This window comes from Myotis daubentonii, chromosome 19, assembly GCF_963259705.1.
Source record: "Myotis daubentonii chromosome 19, mMyoDau2.1, whole genome shotgun sequence".
NCBI lineage: Eukaryota > Metazoa > Chordata > Mammalia > Chiroptera > Vespertilionidae > Myotis > Myotis daubentonii.
In genome coordinates, this window is record NC_081858.1 from 4,575,240 (window position 1) to 4,594,593 (window position 19,354).

Here is a 19,354-nt window from a genome sequence, read left to right on the forward strand (position 1 = left end):
GATCTGATGCCTGGAACGCTGCAGGACGGTGCTGGGGGGCCTCTGATGCAGGAGGCGGGCGCTGCCCAGGCCGGGGCCTGAGGAGCAGGTGAGTGACCCCAGGTGAACGGCTGCCCTTGCAGGGGAAGGGGTCCGCCTTCAGCTCCACTCACGTGAAGCCCTGCTGGGATGGGGCCCGAGAGAGAGGCAGGGCCCATCCCTCCCCAGGCCCCAAGCACTCTTACCAGTGCCGCCTCTGACTGTCTCCCTGAGGCCACGGCATCCTCACCTGCCTCTGACACTGAGGGCTCACCTGGCCAGAGCTGTCACATCCGCTTCTGCTCCGCCCTCCCGGCAGCTCTCCTGCCCGCCCCCCCCCCCCCAGCACAGTGTGACCGCTGTCTGGTGAGCATTACCCTCCCCACAAACAGAACCCCAATACTCACTTCTTCCCAGGCAGCATTATTCTCCCATCAACACAGCTCCCCCCGCACACACACACCATTTCTCTCCTCCATTCCCTTCTCTGCCTTCCCCATCACCACTCCAATCACCCCATCTCTCAGGCCACCACCACCTCCTGTCCGGCCCCCAACCTTCACCCTAACCACCACCTAGGCCATTGCAACTGCCCTCGGCCCCACCTCCCCCACCCCACAGGCATTTCTTAGCGCTCCCATCTCCCTCCTGCCACCCTGTGCCTGTCACCACCCCCCATCGCCCCAGCACCTCCACCATCAGTGAACGAACCTTTATTGAGCACCAGCAAACCCCAGCCCCTCTACAGATGCACGGGAGGCGCGGCCCCGCCCCAGGCCTGTCCCCCCCCCCCTCCCCACCCCCAAAGGCCCCTCACTGCAGCTCCCGGTGCTGTGTGCAGCCCAGGACGCAGGATGGGGTGGGTGCTAGGCCCACAGTGCACCTGGGACCCAGAACAGGGTCCTGAGGCCTCTGCCAGGTTCCATTGGGGGGCGGGGGCGTGTCATGCTGTTTTCCTGAGAGCAGAACAAATAAATAATAAGGGGCTGGGGAGCCCCTGTGGGCGGGAGGCCCGGCTTTGGCTTATGTGACTCCATGGGAGTGAGACAGGCAGCCAGGAGCCCTGTGCCTGGGTGGGGGGGAGGGGGGAGCTAGGGCAAGAGCCTGGGGCCAGAGGGTCCTAGGGCCATCCTGGCGTCTGCCTGGCCCTCACCTCTGGGTCAACAGGACATGTGGCTGAAATGCAGGTGGACTCGAAATGGTGGGTGGAGGGGAAGAGGGTGGCTGCAGGCCGGAGACCATGCCCCTGCCTGCAGCCCCTAGAGGGGAGCGTCATCAGTCCTCCATTTGGGGGGGTAGGTCTGCTGGTGGCCGTCACAGCTGGGGTTCCCCATGTGGTCCAGAGGCACCACCACCTCGTCTGGGTTCGAGTTTTTGTTCAGTTCCACCACGCGCGGCACCACGGAGGACCAGCGATCTGGAGTGAGCACGGGGAAGTGAGAGTTGGTGGGGAGTGCACGTGCATCTATGGAGCGCCTACTGTGTACCGGGCTCTCCACAGTGACCTAAGGGGGGAGGTCTCATCGTCCCCATTTCACAAAGGCGGAGACTGGGCTCAGATCAAGGCGCCTGCCCAGGAGCACATGTGACCATGAGACTTCAGGCGAGAACCTGGGCGCCCCGTCCTCCCGCGTGTCAGGCACTTAGCGTGTGGAAGGGAGGCCCCAGGCATGCAGGGCAGCAAAGGCACTCAGCGGGCAGCTCATCCGACCCTCCCATTCCACAGACGGGAACATCGAGTCTCAGAGAGGACAGGATCGCTCCAAGCCGATTAGTGATGGGACTGGCCCAGGGCTGCCCCTCTGAGCCCTGCGTCGGCTCCCCAAACCCCCGTCCTTTCACTCACCCCTCCGGAGGCGGCCCATGGTGTGGGAGAAGCCGTAGTACTGGTAGCTCTCGTTCTTGCCCGGGTCCTCGTTAATGATGCCCAAGTTCTGGTTCCAGTGAGACCAGTTCACCTCGTCCACCCTGCGGGGCCACAGCAGGGAAAGGTCAGGGGGAGCCCCCACCCCCCCCCCCGGCCGCCTCCCAGCACACCCTCCTCCTCATTTTTATTCCAACCATTTTATTCCAACCATTTTTAAAATTTATTTTATTGATTTTTTACAGAGAGGAAGGGAGAGGGATAGAGAGTTAGAAACATCGATGAGAGAGAAACATCGATCAGCTGCCTCCTTCACACTCCCCACTGGGGATGTGCCCGCAACCAAGGTACATGCCCTTGACCGGAATCGAACCTGGGACCCTTCAGTCCGCAGGCCGACGCTCTATCCACCGAGCCAAACCAGTTAGGGCCCAACCATTTTTAAGTCAACAATTCAGTGCATTAAAGAAATGCCCAAGATTGTGCAACCATCACCTCTCTAATCCCCAAACTGTCTTATCCCCCCAGACAGAAATGAGGTGCCCCATCCCCCTCCGCCAGCCCGCGGCTGCCTCTCTTCTACTTTCCGCTCGGTGAACTACAGGCCCCGGACACTGCGTGTAAGGGGGCACAGCGTGCATGGCCTCCGGCCCGGCTGCTTTCATTAGCGTGATGTTTCTGAGGCTCGTTCACGTGGTAGCGCGTCAGGACTTCCTTCCTTTCCGTGGCTGAGTAACACTCCATTGCATGGATGTACCACAGGCTGAGCCACACGTCTGCAGGTGGACACCCTCCTTAAAACACCCCCCTTAGTTTTGGGACGCCCCCGGAGAGTCAGGTTACAGCCTCTTACGTCCAAAGTGGCTCAACGTAATTTTTCCTTTTTAAACTTATTTTTGCTATTTTTACTCAACCCCCATTTCTCGAGCAAGTGCCATGTGTTAGGACCCAGCAAGGAAGATACAGTCACTGTTCCCAGTTTATGGACAAGGAAACTGAGGCTTGTTACACCGTCCAAGGTCACAATGCTGACAAATCTGTCGGGATTTGACTTTGGGGTTCAAACGGAACAGGGCCGACCGACTGGCCTGTGAGCCGGTGCTATTACCACGGCCACTTCCCAGAGGAGGACACGGACTGCCCGACCCAAACATGACTGCAGTCCAGGCGGCGCTCACTGCACGGAGAACGACCCGCTTATGAGAAAGACTGGCTCCGGGTTCCCCTAAGAAGCTGGCGTCGCCGGGCCCCTGGGGAATGTCGCCAGCCCTGGAAGCTGCTGAGTCACCTCCCTCCCAGCCCTGGAAGCTGCTGAGTCACCTCTCCCTCCCAGCCCTGGAAGCTGCTGAGTCACCTCCCTCCCAGCCCTGGAAGCTGCTGAGTCACCTCCCTCCCAGCCCGGGAAGCTGCTGAGTCACCTCCCTCCCAGCCCTGGAAGCTGCTGAGTCACCTCCCTCCCAGCCCGGGAAGCTGCTGAGTCACCTCCCTCCCAGCCCTGGAAGCTGCTGAGTCACCTCCCTCCCAGCCCTGGAAGCTGCTGAGTCACCTCCCTCCCAGCCCTGGAAGCTGCTGAGTCACCTCCCTCCCAGCCCTGGAAGCTGCTGAGTCACCTCCCTCCCAGCGAGGCCCCGCTTATCAGCAGGGATGGAGCCCTGAGACGGGGACAGAGGAGCCGCAACGCCGCTGCGAACGGGCGCCCCGGGCACGGGCAGGCGCTGTCTCCTGCGTAACCCATCCGCTCGCACGGCTGGCCCGGGGGTGGTACCAGCATTGTCCCCATTTCACAGATGAGGAAACCAAGGCTGAGAAGTGAACCCCTCGCCCAGCCTCAGCCAGCAGAACAGAACTTCCGTCAGGACCATCGTGGCCTGTGGCTCGAGGAGCCGCCACGGGCGGATGACGACGCAAGGAGGCCGGATCTCGCCGGAGGGTGCCGCCCCGTCCGCGCTGTCCGCCCCATCCACACCGTCAGCCCGGCCGCCCGGCCGCCCGGCCGCCCGCTCACCTGAAGCACCACCGGCGGTCCGGGGTGCCGTCCGAGCTCTTGCCCACGGTCACCATCTCGCCGGAGCGGAAGGCCTTCCGCAGGAACACGGGGAAGGAGCGCTCGATGTCCAGGATGGTGGTGGCCCACTGGGGGGGGGGGGGGGGGACAGGCCGGGGGTGAGCCTCGCCCGCCCGCCCACTGCCCTGATGGCAGAGATGACGGCAGGCGGGGTGGGCAGAGAAGTAGGCTTTCCAGCTCCCACTGACCCTGGAAAGTTACAAACTCGAACCCCCCTGACCCAGCAGAATAAATGGGGGAGGCAGCCCAGGGCTCAGTACGGGGAGCACTAGGGAGGGGTGGGGCCTGGGGCAAACCAGAGAGCACAGCCCACGTCCGGGGCGGCCAGGCAGGGGTGTGGGCCCACCTCGCCAAGAAAGGCCACAACCTGGATTTTTATATGGAATCTCTTAACTTTAAAATTCTGCATTACATTTTTTTTTAATGATAAAGAAAAAAAATAAATCTTTGCTGGTCAAATCCAGTCCACAGGCTGCCGGTTTGCATCTGATGAGTCGCACTGGGGGGAAACTGAGGCCGTGTGGGGAAGGACTCAGAGCAGATCTGGATGTTGCCCTGAGGCCCGTGTGGGAGGGTGACCTTGGGGTTCTTCTCTCACGGAGTCAGGGAGGTGCAGCGCGCGTGCCTGGGCCTTGGAAAGCCCTGACTGTGAAAACCAGATTCGGGAACTGTGCTCAGCCCAGGCAGGCGGGCCCCCAGGCCTCTGCTCCCTAGGATCGCACCCGGGCCAGTGAGGCCCAGCCCACACTGCCTTCCGCAGGACCGCACCCCGGGGGGGGCGGGCTGGAAGCTGCCCCTGGCCCCTGGCCTCGGCGCAGACCCTGCTGCAAGGCCCGGCTCCCTGAGCACTCCCTGTGCCAGAGCCTCTCAGTGCCCGGAGGCGACTGTCCTGGGAACTGGACCCCAAGGTGGGGCGAGACCACTGCTGGCGGTCAGGCAAGAAGCCGCTGGCAGCCTGGGATGCCCATTTTACAGACAGGGAGGGGGGGGGGAGGCAGGAGGCGGCGTGGCCTGCCCGGAGCGGAAGGCTGAGGAGGTGGTGGGCCGAGGCCCCTCTCGGAAGGAGGGCGGTGGAGGGGTTGGGGGGGGGAGGAGGGGAGGGCGGCGGGGGCGGGGGGGGGCGGAGGAGCCGCTCACCTGCAGCTTCCAGATGTGCTTGCTCTCCTTGGAGACCTGGCCCACCGTCTCGCCCATGAGGGCGATGAGCATGTTGAGCAGCAGCACGAAGGTGAGGATGATGTAGGTGACCAGCAGCACGATGAACACGGCGGGGTACTTGGTGCTGCTCAGCATCTCCAGGTCGCCCATGCCGATGGTCAGCTTGAACAGGTCCAGCAGGAAGGTGCTGAAGGTGTCGCTGTCGCGGCACGAGGGGTACGTGGGCGCCGTGCAGTTGGCGTGGCCCTCGCCGCACTCCTTCATGTTGGCGCACGGGTTCAGCAGGGACACCAGGGCTGTGGGCGGGACGGGGGGCATTCGCTGAGTGTCAGGCGCCAGCTGAGGGGGGGAGAGTCATCCCCATCGGATGGAGGGGAAACTGAGGCTTGGTCACAGGAGAGCACGGGCCCAGGGCTACCCAGCACGTCAGCCAGGCCGGGGTCTTCCCGAATCCGAAGCCACTGCTCTTCCCAGAACTCCTGCCAGCGAGGAGGAGGGCCTCCACCTGTGGTCACCCCCCCTCCCGGGGCGTCTGCAATGACCTGAGAGGGTGACCCCCCCCCGGGGCATCCGCACTGTCCTGAGAGGGTGACCCCGCCCCCGGGGCATCCGCACTGTCCTGAGAGGGTGACCCCGCCCCCGGGGCATCCGCACTGTCCTGAGAGGGTGCCCCCCCCCCCGGGGCATCTGCACTGTCCTGAGCCGTGTTCGGTTGCACAGCGGAGGGAGTGCTGCTGGCGTGCACTCGGCAGAGGCCAGGGATGCTGACAAACACACCCCCCCCCCCCCCCCCCCCGCACAGGACAGCCCACAGGAGGATCATCCGGCCCCAAAAGCCACACGTGCAGGCTGAGAAGCCCTGCTCCAGCCGGCATTCCCGCAGGTCCCGGGAGCCTGGGACCGAGCTCCGGGCAGACGCTCTGTCTGCTCACAGAGGAAGGGCAGGAGCCGAAACGGGCGCCAGTGCTGCCGGCCCAGAAGCCGCGCTCGCTGAGGCCCTCACCCCTCCAGACACCTCAGCCCACAGGGGTGCTCAGCCCAGACGCAGCTTCAGATCCTTCTGAACACAGCTGAGCAGCAACAACCGCCCCTGACCCCGGGGCAGGGAGCATGCGGACGGAGGCCCTGCGCTCCTGGGGCACAGAACGCCCTAGGCCAGTGATGGTGAACCCTTTGAGCTCGGCGTGTCAGCATTTTGAAAAACCCTAACTTAACTCTGGTGCCGTGTCACATAGAGAAATTTTTTGATATTTGCAACCATAGTAAAACAAAGATTTATATTTTTGATATTTATTTTATATATTTCAATGCCATTTAACAAAGAAAAATCAACCCAAAAAATGAGTTCGTGTGTCATCTCTGACACGCGTGTCATAGGTTCGCCATCACTGCCCTAGTGCCTTCCACCTGGAATTACAGCTCCTGCCAACACCACTCAGTTGGGTAGTAGCTGCTGAAATGTGTATTGAGAAAGATTCTGGAATCTTGTCTGGACTCATCAGAAAAACCGTTCTGTGATCCACTGGCCATGTCTGTCACGGGCACAAACGTGGAACAAGAGCACGCGTCATGTTTGTGTCATGTCAATCGCAGACCAGGGAGCTCGTGTCCCGTAGCAGAAGCCCCGGCAGCAAGCTGACCACTCAGCTGCCACTTCAACCACGAAGCTTCTGCCTCAGTTTCTATAGTTAGGACTGCAGTAGGGCTGGGCTTGACCCGAATCCCAAACCACTGTGGAACCCCTGACACTCTGTCTAGTTCTTCTAAGTCTATCATCGGGTGGGGGCAGCTGTAGCCGGTCCCTCTCTCCCCAGCTAAGGCTGCAGTTCTGGTTCCCCGGAATCACCCACCATCTGGTTAAAATATCGCTGCCATCAGGTCCTGCTCCAGGGCTGGTCTCCGACCAACCTCCTCAGGTGGAGTGTGGCAGCGAAGCCTGAGTTGGCCACTCGCGTTTGGACGCTGAGCATCGAATGGGCGATCACCCACCCGCTAGGGACCAGCCAGGCTTGGTCCGTTCCCCGTTCCTGGTCCTTCCCCCACAGCCTGTGCCACCGAGGTCCCGCGGCATCATGACGTCACGGAGAAGCCATACTCGAGGGGGCCAGTCTTGAGCTTTAAAAAGGACCTGGGCTGCCTGACCGGCGTGGCTCAGTGGTTGAGCATTGACCTATGAACCAGGAGGTCGGGGTTCGATTCCTGGTCAGGGCACATGCCTGGATTGTGGGCTCGATCCCCAGGAGGGGGCGTGCAGGAGGCAGCTGATCAATGATTCTCTCATCATTGATGTTTCTCTCTCTTTCTCTCTCTCTCTCTCTCTCTCTCTCTCTCCCTCTCCCCCTTCCTTTCTGAAATCAATAATAAATAAATAAATAAATAGACCTGGGCTGATAGATTACTTATGAGAACTCACTCTCCCTGTAGCCACGCCCCTTCAGTGTGGCTGGCAGCTCCTTCTGTGGCGAGGTCTGGTCCATTTCCCCACCTCTGAACCGAGGCCGCCTTCAGTCTTGCTTTGGCCAACAGAGGGAGGCAGAAGTGATGCCGTGCCAGGAAGTGACCTTGAACACTTCCGCTCATGTTCTGAGACCCCACAGACCACCCTGTGCCCGAGCCCCATCGAGCCGGCTGGAGGGGAGTGACCACAGGGGAGAGCAAAGATGCCCCCACTGCGGCCATCTGGCCAGACCAGGCAGACCAGCCAACCACCCACGGAGCCCGGACACGGGGCCTGGAAGACTAGCCAGCTCGGTCCCGGCCAGCACACCACCCCGCTGAGCTGGACTCCCGAACAGTAAATGCATGGCGGCTGTCCTAAGCCACTGCGCTTTCTGTGGCTTCTTTTGCAATAATAGTTAACATGCCAGTTGCACCGTGCCCTAGCTTTTGAGCCTGGGCAAGTTATTTAACCGTTCCCAGCCTGATTCCTCATCTGTGAAAGGAGGCAGCGAAGGCTTGTCTTACAGACTTGCTGGGAGAATTAAGAGACGGGGATGGGGAAGGACTTAGCCCAGCGCCTGGCACCAGTGAGAACGCCACACACGCTGCTTATCTTCCCCACACATCACGCCACCCCGCAGCCCCCGGGCGCCCAGAGCTCACCTGACGCGTAGCCGATCATGAAGAGCAGGTAGACCAGCAGGAAGCGGAACAGGTCTTTGAAGAGGATCTACAGACACAGCGGGATGACGGAGGTGAAGGTGAGACACACGGCTTCTCGCTTTCCCAGTGTCTCCATCCCAAATCCCCTTTCCAACGCTCCCAGGCCCTCCCGGCACCCAGGCCCTGCCTGCTGCCCCTGCGTGCCCACATCAGGCCCACGGCACTGTCTGCGCATGTGAGACGAGTACCTGGCGTGGGGGCTCCCTCCAGGGCACGCAGCTCCGCGGGTCCCCCACTCCGTACCTTCTGGATCATGATGCTGTAAGTCCCTGTTAGCTTCAGCCCACGCGTGAAGTAAAGGGCGTTCATCCAGCCCAGGACCAAGGCGAAGACCATGACCGCCAGGTACGCCTCGATCCCTGCCAGGTAGAGGGCCGCCGAGACAATCACCAGCACGGAGTAGATGAAGCTGCAGGCAGCAGAGACCACGGGAGGGGCCAGAGGGGGGAGGGGGCAATGAGGCCCTGAGGGGGAGACAGGCCCTAAGCCCTCCAGGATAAAGACACCCCATACACTCTAGAAACCCAGAAGATGCACAGTGGGTTCCCTGTTACCCAGCACGCTCGGTGAATTGACAATCACTGTGTGTGCAATGACCTGAGCCCTGCAAGGTCCCTAAGTGATGCCTTTGGAACCGCTAGAGCAACGGTTCTCAACCTGTGGGTCGCGACCCCTTTGGGGGTCAAACGACCCTTTCACAGGGGTCGCCTAAGACCATCGGAAAACACATACATAATTACATATTGTTTTTGTGATTAAACACTATGCTTTAATTACGTTCAATTTGTAACAATGAAATTGGGGGTCACCACAACATGAGGAACTGTATTAAAGGGTCGCGGCATTAGGAAGGTTGAGAACCACTGCTCTAGAGAGTCGTGGTGTGCAGTGGGGATTTTGTGCCTGTGTGGACTTCACTGCTCTCCGGCTCTAAGGGAAAGGAAAGACAGACGTAGCCACCTGCAGTAGCAGCCTGTGCCCGAGGCAGACATCAATAATCCATCACAGCACTCTCCCACCAAACACAGACTCAGCCTCAAATCCTCTCAGCAGGGCACTCCAGGCAGACATTCCCAACCCATCACCAGCAGGAGGGGTTCAATTATTTCTATCCCCGGTGTGTGTGGTAACTCTCTAGCAACCAGAATCTGGCTGTGATCAGAAGACCCTACTGCTTAGCATCGATTGGCCTTGTCCTGACTTTGGGCTCCAGGTGGCCAGGCTTGGTGAACCCACTGCTATTAGGGGTCACAGCCCCACACCCCAACCTAGATGATGTCCCAGCCCAACCCCACCTTCCTGACCCAGGGCTGCCAGCCGGGGCCTCCACTCACTAGAGCAGCTGGAAGGAACCATCGATGAAGAGAGAATTCACTCCAGGGCATTTCTTCATGAACAAGTCTTTGATCTGGAGGCAGGGGGAGGCAGGTGAGGGGTGGAGCCCCAGGAGCACAGAGGGAGGGGAGGGGAGGGGAGGGGAGGGGAGGGGAGGGGAGGGGAGGGGAGGGGAGGGGAGGGGAGGGAGGCAGAAGAAGGAAGAGAATAGAGGGAGGCCGACTGCTGTGCAGAGAAAAGACGATGGGCTGTTGGGAAAGGAGGGAGGAGCAGAGGGGAGTACAGGGCTGGAGAAGGGGGAAGGGGAGGAGGAGGAGGAGGAGGAGGAGGAGGAGCAGGGCGCGTGGGTTTGGGGGCCACACACTCACGTTGGTGAGAAAGAACAGGACCCCGGTGAAGAGCGTGATGACCTCGCCGGCCAGCCTCAGGTAGTCCACGGTGGTGCGGTAAGGGTAGGGCGGCTGGGGGGCGGGGACGCAGGTCCTCACCAGCCCCTCCCACAGAAGTCCCCTCAACGGCCCAACATCTGACCCCAGGGAGCCTCCTCCCTCCTCTCCCCGCTGGGCGCGGGGAGGCACCCCTCCATCCTGCTCCCCAGCCCCCTCCGGTTCCCCCGCCCGCCCGGCACGGCACTCACGGTGCCCTCCAGCGGCTGGTAGTAGGCGGTCAGGGTGAAGATGACCATGGCGCACAGGTAGGAGGCCACGTTGATGTAGAAGGAGACGGCCCCGAACTTGCGCCACTTGTCCCGCAGCAGCTCGTTGATGGGCTCCACGGCCAACATCTCGTGGCGGTTCTGCGGGCGGGCGGGCGGGCGTCAGGGCCGCGCTGGGCAGGCGACCGGCACGCCCACCGCCCCCAGCCCTGCCACACCCCCCCCCCCCCCCCCCGCACCTGGACCGGATCCTCAGGGAGGAGGGGAGTGGGACTCCGCCCCCAACTCCTGGGCTCAGCACCAGGTCTGCCCCCCTTGCCTGTGAGGCCTGTTCTAGGCTCAGAACCCGCCTGGAAAGCTGTGCTCACGGTCCCCGAACTCCGAGCTGGGGATGGTACCGAGCTGCTTGCCAAAATACAAGCCCCTGGATTTTGACTCAGGAAGCAAACTGGGAGACTCAGCCCAGGACGCTAATACCTGACTCACCACAGCTTCCCAATGACGAACCCAGGCCAGACATCAGTGACCGAGTCCTGCACCGTCGTCCTCCATACAGTTCCCCAAGCAGAAACTGGCCATCAGAGTTGGCACCAGATACGCTAAACCTCCCGCCACCCCATCAAAATCAAGTCATGCCCTGGCTGGCTTCGCTCAGTGGATAGAGCGTTGGCCTGCAGACTGAAGGGTCCCGGGTTCGACTCCGGTCCAGGGCACATGCCCGGGTTGCAGGCTCAATCAATCCCCAGAAGGGACGGGCAGGAGGCAGCCGATCCATGATTCTCTCACCATTGATGTTTCTATCTCCCTCTCCCTCTCCCTTCCTCTCTGAAATCAATAAAAAATATATTTTTAAAAAAGAAAAGAATCAAGTCAGTCAGTAATTTCAAGATGGGGAAGTAAGCTCGGGCAAGAGAAGGCCTGTCCACGCTGGGCAGCCAGGGCGGGAGGGGCGGGCCAGGGCGGGAGGGGCGGGCCAGGGCGGGAGGGGGCCTCCCGCACCCAGGCAGCACTCTCTGCCCCCGTTGTAAGCATCCTGTCCCTCCAATGACTGAGTCTCTCTATAACCACGGATCTGTGCAACAGCGTAGCCACAGAGATGCGACTGTAGTGTTTTTTTTCCTGATAGTTAAAGGCAGACACAAACCCACATGACCAAGCATGGAGGAATGGTTCATTAGCATGGGGCACATTTACACGCAGCAATGATGTCGCACAAGAATATTTAATGGCGCAGAACGATGTTCACGAACTACTGCTCACTGAAAAGAGAGCTTTCGAGACTTCATATAACATCTACTAATGGTAACAGCTGGCACAGAATGTTTACTCTGCTCCAAAACTCACTCACGGTGTCTCCCCAGCAGCCCCATGAGCTCTGCACTGTCCTTATCCTCAGCCTCAGAGAGGCTGTCACTTGTCCTGGGTCGCACAGCATGCAAGTTACAGAGCCAGAATCCTGACCCAGGCCTGCCTGCCCCTGAAGCTCCCCCTTACAGTCCCCTCAGCCCCCCACCCCTATCCCCCAGTGCCAGGCGTCATTTTGGGCATTGAGTTGGCACCTTCTTTTGCACTCAGCCCACAGACCCACTGATTTCAGCCCCAGGCCACCGCCCTGCTCTCAGCCACAGCCCTCGGTCCCCCGCCTGGCGCCCACCTCGATCTTGCTGTTGTACACCAGGATCTCCAGCACCGAGGCCTCTTCCCCACACGTGTCCAGGGAGGAGAGGTCGTAGAGCGAGGAATACACGGGCCCGTAGGCCCAGTCCTTGAACTTGCGGGACAGGTGCCTGGTGTCCTCATCCGTCACCTCCCGGCGGATGATGTGCTGAAAGATCTGAGCAGGAGAAGGAAGGGTCAGGGGCCCCAAGGAGGGGCACTCCTGGGAGGACCCGGGGTCGGCACAGCCCATCAAATGGCTCTCCCCAGAGAGCAGGACGGGGGAGGGACAGTATTTACCGAGCGCGCGCTCTGTGCCGGTCCCTTTCCTCACAGCATCCTGTCTAATTCTTACCCTTACCGTCTTGGCTTGCAGATGAGCAAACGAAGACTCGGAGAAGAGAAGGGGTTGCGAGGCCACACCAGCCCAGCGGAAGCCAGACTGAACCCAGGCTGGCCTCAACGCCCTGAACTGTAGTGAGTGTCATCTTTGTATAATTAAAACAGCAATTCATGAACCTCGTTACTCTGTTAATTCTATAATACTTACCGTACCAGCCCTTCCTGTTACCACGCCTACTCTCATTGGCTTTCACACAGGGAAACTGGGGAACAGAGCGGGTGGAGTCGCCCGAGGCCTGCAGTGGAGGGGGACGGAGCCAGGATTTCAGCCCAGCCTCTCCACCACCCAGGCTCTGCGGGGAACTGCCACCGTATAATAGCTGCTATATTTTCAATAGAGTAATAACCGCCCTGCTCTTTACTGAGCACTTACTACACATCCCAGGCTCTGTTCCAAGAGCTTTAAGTGGATCCCCTCATCTAGCTGACAGAACAACACTCCGCCGCAAGGCACTGTTACTACCCCACGTACAGATGAGGAAACAAGGCACAGAGAGGGGAGGGGAGACGCCTGAGGAATGTGGCCCAGCCTCTCCTGACTGCTGAGTCCTCCAGGTTTGCCTCTCCAGGGCACAGTGTGGCAATGCCTGCCGACACCTGTGCTGTCAGTGGTGGAGGCTGCTGCTGGCATCCGTAGGCTAAGGCCAGGGATGCAGCTCAGCATCCTACATGCCCAGGACAGCCCCACACCCAGGGCCACTCAGCCCAAATGGCAGCAGTGCCGAGCCGCCTCCTGCTCCAGGCTGCGCTGGAGGCCCGGGGGGGGGACGGGCCACGCAGCAGCTCCGGCCGAGCCAGGGCCCAGCGGTGGGGTCGGCAGCGCTGGAGCCCCGGGACTCAGGTTTCTCTCAGAGGCCGGTCCTGGCTGGCGGGAGTGGGGGGTGAGCATCCAGAGGCTCCGGATGGAGTTGAGTCGCTTGGCTGGACAATAGGGAGCCATAGCAGGCTCTTGAGCTGGGACATCTGTGCCCTGGGATTGGCATGCTGAGAGGGGGGTGTGGGTATTAACCATATGAATGCCAGCAGCAGCGCCTGCTGTGTGTGTGTGTGTGTGTGTGTGTGTGTGCGCGCACGCGCCTGTAGGAGAACAGGAGTGCGTGGCCACCTGTGCCCGCCCGGCCCTGCACTCACCCCGATCTTGCCCGTCTTGGCGGCCATCATGAGGGGCGAGAGGCCGTCGTTGTTGAGCACGGCCTCCAGGTTGCTGTCGGGGAAGAGGCGGGCACACTTGAGCAGCAGGAGGTCGTACATCTTGGTGACGAACTTAGTGTTCTCCCGGGTGTTGTCGGCGATGGCCACCAGCGCGTGCAGCACGGTGTTGCCGCGGGAGTCCTGCCGCCGCATGTCCGCCTTCTTGTGGGGGTTCTCCGTCAGGTAGTTGACGATGTGGGGCTGGTTGGTGCAGGCAGCCAGCGACAGGGGCAGCTCACCTGTGCAGGGGGCCGGGGGGGGGGGAGAAGAGGGGGGAACGGGTCAGTGAGGGGCCCAGGGGGAGACTTCGCCTGCAGATATTTGGGGGACCTGGACGCAGCACCCACAGTCCACGGGAACGTGTCCTGTGGTGACCTCCCCCTTCTGTGGGTGATGCTGGGAAGACGGGTGTGGTGTCTGGAGCGTGGCCATGTGATTTGGAGCCCGGGAGGCACTGTCCCTGAGCCCCACGTAACACGTGCCTGCGACAGGAGCGATACGCAGCTGGGACGTGGGGGCTGAAGCTTGGGCCCCACAGCCTGACCGCTGGTCCCAGCGAACACTGGACCAAGGTGCCATGAACAGGTGCGGGGGCTGCACCCCCACGAGCCCACTGTGCAGACGGGGAAGCTGAGGCGGGCGGCTCTCCTCCCTCCAAGGCAAGGCCTCAGCGACCAGACCAGCGCGGGGCCGTGCACGGGGCCCTCTGAGCCCTGGGTGTGTGTGTGGGGGGGGGGTCAGGGCTGTGGGGACCGCCGAGCACCTCCCAGCCCCCGGGCCTCCTCACCGAAGTAGAAGTAGCCCCCCTCGTCCTTGGGCTGGAAGAAGCGCCCCCGCGCCTGGGCGTGGACGTCGGCCCCCTGGGCCACCAGGAGCTCCACGTAGTGCTTGCAGCGGCGCTCGATGGCGATGTGCAGGGCGGTCTGGCCTGAGAGGGACGGGCACGGTCACCCGGCTCCGGCTCCCGCAGAGCAGAGGCCAGAGCTGTCTTGGAGGGGGTGGGGTGCGCAGTGTGGAAATGGGGGGGCTCAGGCCAGACCCGCGGCTGGCTGCACCCAAGGGCAGCAATGGACCCCCAGACAGATGTTCCCAGATGTGGCATCTCATGCAAGCAGGATCTTAGGCTCAAACGGCATCCGACTTGTAGGATCCCAGACGCGGGAAACTTCCAGACTCACTAGCGGAGTGGCCTCCCCACCCCCGCCCCCACCCCCGGAGGAAACACCATCTCGTGGTCTCTCAGAGCTCTGGGATCAGGGTCCGGAACCCACAGAACTGGAACCCTCCTACCCGGGAATCTGAAAGGTCACGTCTGAGTCACAGACTCAGAATTTAGACCCGGGAGCTGGGACTTGACACCGGTGCCTCTTAGCGCTGTTGGCTCACAGCACTACTACCCTAGAGCCTCAGTGTGTCCGGGGCCATAGCATCTTAGGTCCGGATTTCCAAGCTCATGGCTCACTAGGCTCCGTGCACCTCAGAACCTTGATTCTGACACGCAGGAAATCAGAGTTCATTCATTCATTCATTCAACAATCGGTAGTTTCTCGGCACGTGCTGGCACGTGGGGCCCAGTCCGAAACTCTCGGAGGTGAGAAAAGTGAGGCTGGTGCCCACTGCCACCCCCACCCCCTCCTCCCGCCGGGCCCACCTCGGTAGTAGATGTCCCGGAAGGGCGAGTTGACGAACTCGCGCATGTTGCCAGTGCGCTCGGCGATGTCCAGCAGCAGGGGGATGGTGTCGTTGCGGCCGTTGTTCAAGTTCAGCAGGGCCTTGGGCAGGCAGGTCTTCCCCGTGGAAGGCTCTGGGGGACAGAGGTACAGGATGAGGGGCTCGCCCACGGCCCACAACTGCTGGGCAGCAGGGGACAGGGCACTGCTCCCCATGGAGCTGAGGGGGTCACGTAAACTCAAGGGGCTGAAGTTCTTTAAAATGTGGGAAGCTGCAGCCTTTAGAGAGACTGGTATTTAGAAAGCAGATCTGGAGGGAATTTTACAAATCGAATAGAGGGGGAATGCGGGTTCAGCAAAGCCAGCCAGATCTCTTTACTGCAGGACTTCTCAGAGCCTTTAATTAATGAGGCTGGGAGCCTCCACAGCCAGACACAGCAGGGAGCCTTTGCCCACCTATTTGAACACAAATTCTCTCCCATGAATCACTTGCATTACTGCCCTAGGGGGGCAGGGGAGGTGCAGGGCTCCCCAGAGCGCGGACTGCCCGCCGCAGTGGCTGTGGCTGACCTTGGGAGGGAAGGAAGAGGGGGGCCCACGGGTGCAGCAAGCATAACCCCGTAGCGAGGTTCCACTGTCAGATCTCTCACGAAGGCAGTCCCTGGTACTAATGGGTCCTTAACAGCCTGCCACTAACACCGCTAATGTCCCTGTGCAACCTGCTTCCCGAGTATGAACTTTTATGGTTACGAGTTGCTTTATACCTTTGAAAGAATGAGTCAATGAGGAGAACGCCCCGCGAATCGCGCTGGGGCTCGGGCAGGCCCGATCGGGTGCCCGCTCTGGAACCAGGGACCGTGGTCCCAATTTCTGTGCAAACTTTCCTCCCGTTCAGGTTCCTCTCCAGCTAAAGCGAGGCCGCACAGGGAAACGGACGCGCCAACAGCTGTTTGCTGCGGAGCCAGCAGCGGCAGGTAGGAATCCTCAGGCAGTATCACCGCTGCAGTTCTCACTATTCAGCGGGAGGTGCTGCAGGAACCTCGTCCTGTTGGGCACATTCTCACACTCGCTATGGAGGCCTGAATTCCTGTCCCAGCGCCCGCAGGAGTGAGGTCCTGGGACAAGCCCAGAGTCCACGCCAGGAATCTATTTCTTGAATGAATAACGGACGCCAGTTCCCCGTCCTCGTAAGTGGGAGGGGCTGCCCCCTGCTGGCCAGGCCCCTGGGAATTCTGTCCAGACACACCCCACTCAGCTCTAACCTCGAGGTGGCCACAGCCCGTTACTACTTGTTTTCCAATTGTCAGGCAATTCACAACTCTCCGTGCCAACCTCATCCCCATCCCCTCCCCAAGCCCACCCCGGCCTGCACAGGTCGCATCTCAGAGCGTGGCGTCCCCTTTGCATCACTCCTGTCCTTGTCCTCCCTTCTTCCCACCCGCCCCCCAGCAGGTCTTATTGATTTTATCTCCCATTTCTCCAATCCCTCCACCGATCTCCATCTCTACTGCTACCACCCTGGCCCAGCCATCATCTCTCTTGTATGCCCAAGGCACCGGCCTGGGTTTTACCAGCCGCTCTGATTTCCTTTGGTCCATTTTCCACACAGCAGTTGGAGTGGTCACATCAAGTGTCATTTTGATCACAGTGAGCCACAGGGCCTTTGCACATGCTGTCCCTGCACTCTCTCCCTAGCCCCTCCTCCTCTTTTCACCTGGTTAACTGCAGCTCATTCAGATGCGACTCAAGCGTCACCTCCTCCAGGAAGCTCTCCCAGATTTTCCTGACTAGGTCAAATCCCCCAGTTGACACATATTACAGTTTGTAACTGTGCATTTATTTCTGTGCTTGTTTGATCAATGTCGGTCTCGCCCTAGAAGACTGTGAGCAACTTGAGGACAGACTCATGTCTGCTTCGCTCATCACTGTTCACCCCATGCCAAACTCAGCACCTTACACGTGGTAGGTGACCAATGCGGCAGTAAACATTCAATGATAGGTGAGCTGGGCATCCCAGGTCATTCCAACCACAGGTAACCCGAAGTGTGGGGCACGGAATGAGGCCCTGGATTTGGGCTTCCACACCCCCAGACCTGGGCGAACCTGGGATTGGGGGGCTGCCAGCCTGGGTCCTGGGATAAGATGCCAAGAACAGTGCCTTCCCAGAAATGCAGTTCTGAGACTTGACCACCAGGTGGCGAAGTGACTGCCCACAGGGCAGCCGGAGCAGGGCCCCGCGGGAAAGGTTGTCAAACCCGCGGTGGGAGGGGGCGGCACAGTTGACCTCATGAGCCTCTGGCTGGGAGGTCGCACAGGGGCGGATCCAGGTTTTGTGGGGCCTGAGACCTAAACAACTGGGGGGTCTTGTTTATGAAAACAAACACACATAGCAGGTAGCTGACCTAGAGGAGGGGCTCAGACCCCCTTCCTGGGTTTACCGGGAAGGCGGGGCAGCGAGGGAGCTGGGCCCTGAGGTGCCTGGAGCCTAGAGAAGGCTGGAGGGCGAGCTCTCGGGGCTGAGGAGTCCTGGGGCAGTGGAGACAGGCCTGCAGCCTGGGGAGGGAAGCTGGAAAGCTGGGGGGGGGGGGGGAGGAGGGGGCATGGAGGAGGGAAGAGTCTGGGCGCACAAGTGGACCAGCTCTGATGCCCTGCCCCACCCCAGGGGGCAGGACTCCCCAGAATCCCAGCGGCCTGAGCCAGCACGATGCAATTCTCCCTGCTGAGGGCCAGGACTACGCCGTTCTCACTCCCCAGTTTACAGACGAGGACACAGGCTCAGGGAGGCCACACATGCCTCGAGTGGTGGAGGGGGATTTGCACCCAGGTGGGCGGATCTGCTGACCTACTGCACTGCCCTTTCCGCGAGTAAAGGCTGAACCATGAACGAATAAAGTCAGCGGGGGCCCAGAGAGGTTAAGCAATTGGTGAAAGACACACAGGACCAGGCTCCCTGTCCAGTGCTCATTCCAGCCAGTGCAGCCCATGGACCCGGGGAAGAGGCTGAGGGGAAAGGAGCCCCCAATGCCTCCCCCATCTCCGGCTGGCCTGCCCGCCACCCCCTCCCGGTGGCTCACCCCGAAACTCCTCGTCAGTCAGGCGCTTCTTGTGGGTCAGCAAGTAGGGGAGCAGCCCATCCAGGCCGACAGTGGAGCCCCGGGACACGATGTCGAAGAGGATGGGCCGGTTGAAGACTTTGAGGATGGGGGGCGGCTGGGGCGCAGGAGCCTTGGGGCTCTGCGGCTGCTTCCTGAAGTGGGGAAGGCAGGGTGATCGGAGGGTTTGTCCTCTGCCCACCCCACCAGCCCTGGGGGGTCAGCCAGAGCCCTAGGACAGGCCAGACAGAGGGGAGGGGCAGCTGGAGCAGCTGTTTTATCCAACGTCCTCCACCCGGTTCCTCCTGAGCTTTGGGTGGAGACACAGCCAGACCGACACACACAAGCCTGCCCATCCACCCACCCACCCACCCACCCAACCCTCCGCTGGTCACTTACTGAACACTTACCAAGCCAGGCAGAGACTGGCGGAGACAAGGACAGTGAGAAAGTAAGAGGAGCCAGGCTAGAAGACGAAGCAACTCATTCATTTATTCGACGACTCATCACTAACTCACTCATTCAAGAAACCGTGGAGACAAAGGAGGCCCCGCACACAGTAAGTTGGCTGGTACTGTTACTACCTAGCGCCTGCTGTGAGCCCGGTGCACACAGACAGAAAGACAGGCTGAGACGGAGGGAGAAGAGGAGGGAGGAGGGGAGCGGGCTGTGCCCTGACAGTGGGGGCCGGGCAGGCGGTGGGCAGCAGCCAGCGGCCATGGGCCGGGGAAGGGGAAAGAGGTGTTCTCCTGAGGAGGCACAGACCGGTACCGCCCCTCCTGCCACCTGCACAGCCCTGTTCTATCTGCTCCTGAACTTTGACCTTTGAGCCAAAATATGAAAAGAACACCCTCGTCCCCAGACCTCACTGAGGTGGCCTTCGGGGTCTCTGAGGACGGCAGCTGCTCAGCCACACCCCAACTCTCTAAGGGTTGAAGGGAGGGCCTGAGGGGGAGGGGAGACACGGCGCCCCGGCTTCCAGCAGGCCCGCAGGGGCCGGGGCGCAGGCTCTCGCTGCCCTGGGTGCGGACGCCTGCGAGCCAGCTCCCCAGACACGGCAAGGCTCCCAGCTCTGCCCTTGCTCCT

The 19,354-nt window shown here is 60.9% G+C and overlaps 1 protein-coding gene across 1 annotated transcript in view; it reads right to left on the reverse strand.

Annotated features, from left to right (window-relative positions):
* Window positions 1-701: 701 nt before the first annotated feature.
* Window positions 702-19,354, reverse strand: part of TRPV4 (transient receptor potential cation channel subfamily V member 4) — a 35,897-nt gene continuing 17,244 nt past the window's right edge. The window contains exons 3-16 of the mRNA XM_059675879.1: window positions 18,251-18,423; window positions 15,158-15,310; window positions 14,294-14,434; window positions 13,447-13,745; window positions 11,912-12,091; window positions 10,240-10,398; window positions 9,971-10,063; window positions 9,602-9,675; window positions 8,511-8,676; window positions 8,208-8,274; window positions 5,085-5,401; window positions 3,888-4,015; window positions 1,865-1,986; window positions 702-1,435 (exon numbers count right to left, since the gene is read on the reverse strand). Coding sequence (XP_059531862.1) covers window positions 1,278-1,435; window positions 1,865-1,986; window positions 3,888-4,015; window positions 5,085-5,401; window positions 8,208-8,274; window positions 8,511-8,676; window positions 9,602-9,675; window positions 9,971-10,063; window positions 10,240-10,398; window positions 11,912-12,091; window positions 13,447-13,745; window positions 14,294-14,434; window positions 15,158-15,310; window positions 18,251-18,423 — 2,230 coding nt within the window. The 3' untranslated portion in view covers window positions 702-1,277. The remainder of the gene's footprint in view (window positions 1,436-1,864; window positions 1,987-3,887; window positions 4,016-5,084; window positions 5,402-8,207; window positions 8,275-8,510; window positions 8,677-9,601; window positions 9,676-9,970; window positions 10,064-10,239; window positions 10,399-11,911; window positions 12,092-13,446; window positions 13,746-14,293; window positions 14,435-15,157; window positions 15,311-18,250; window positions 18,424-19,354) is intronic.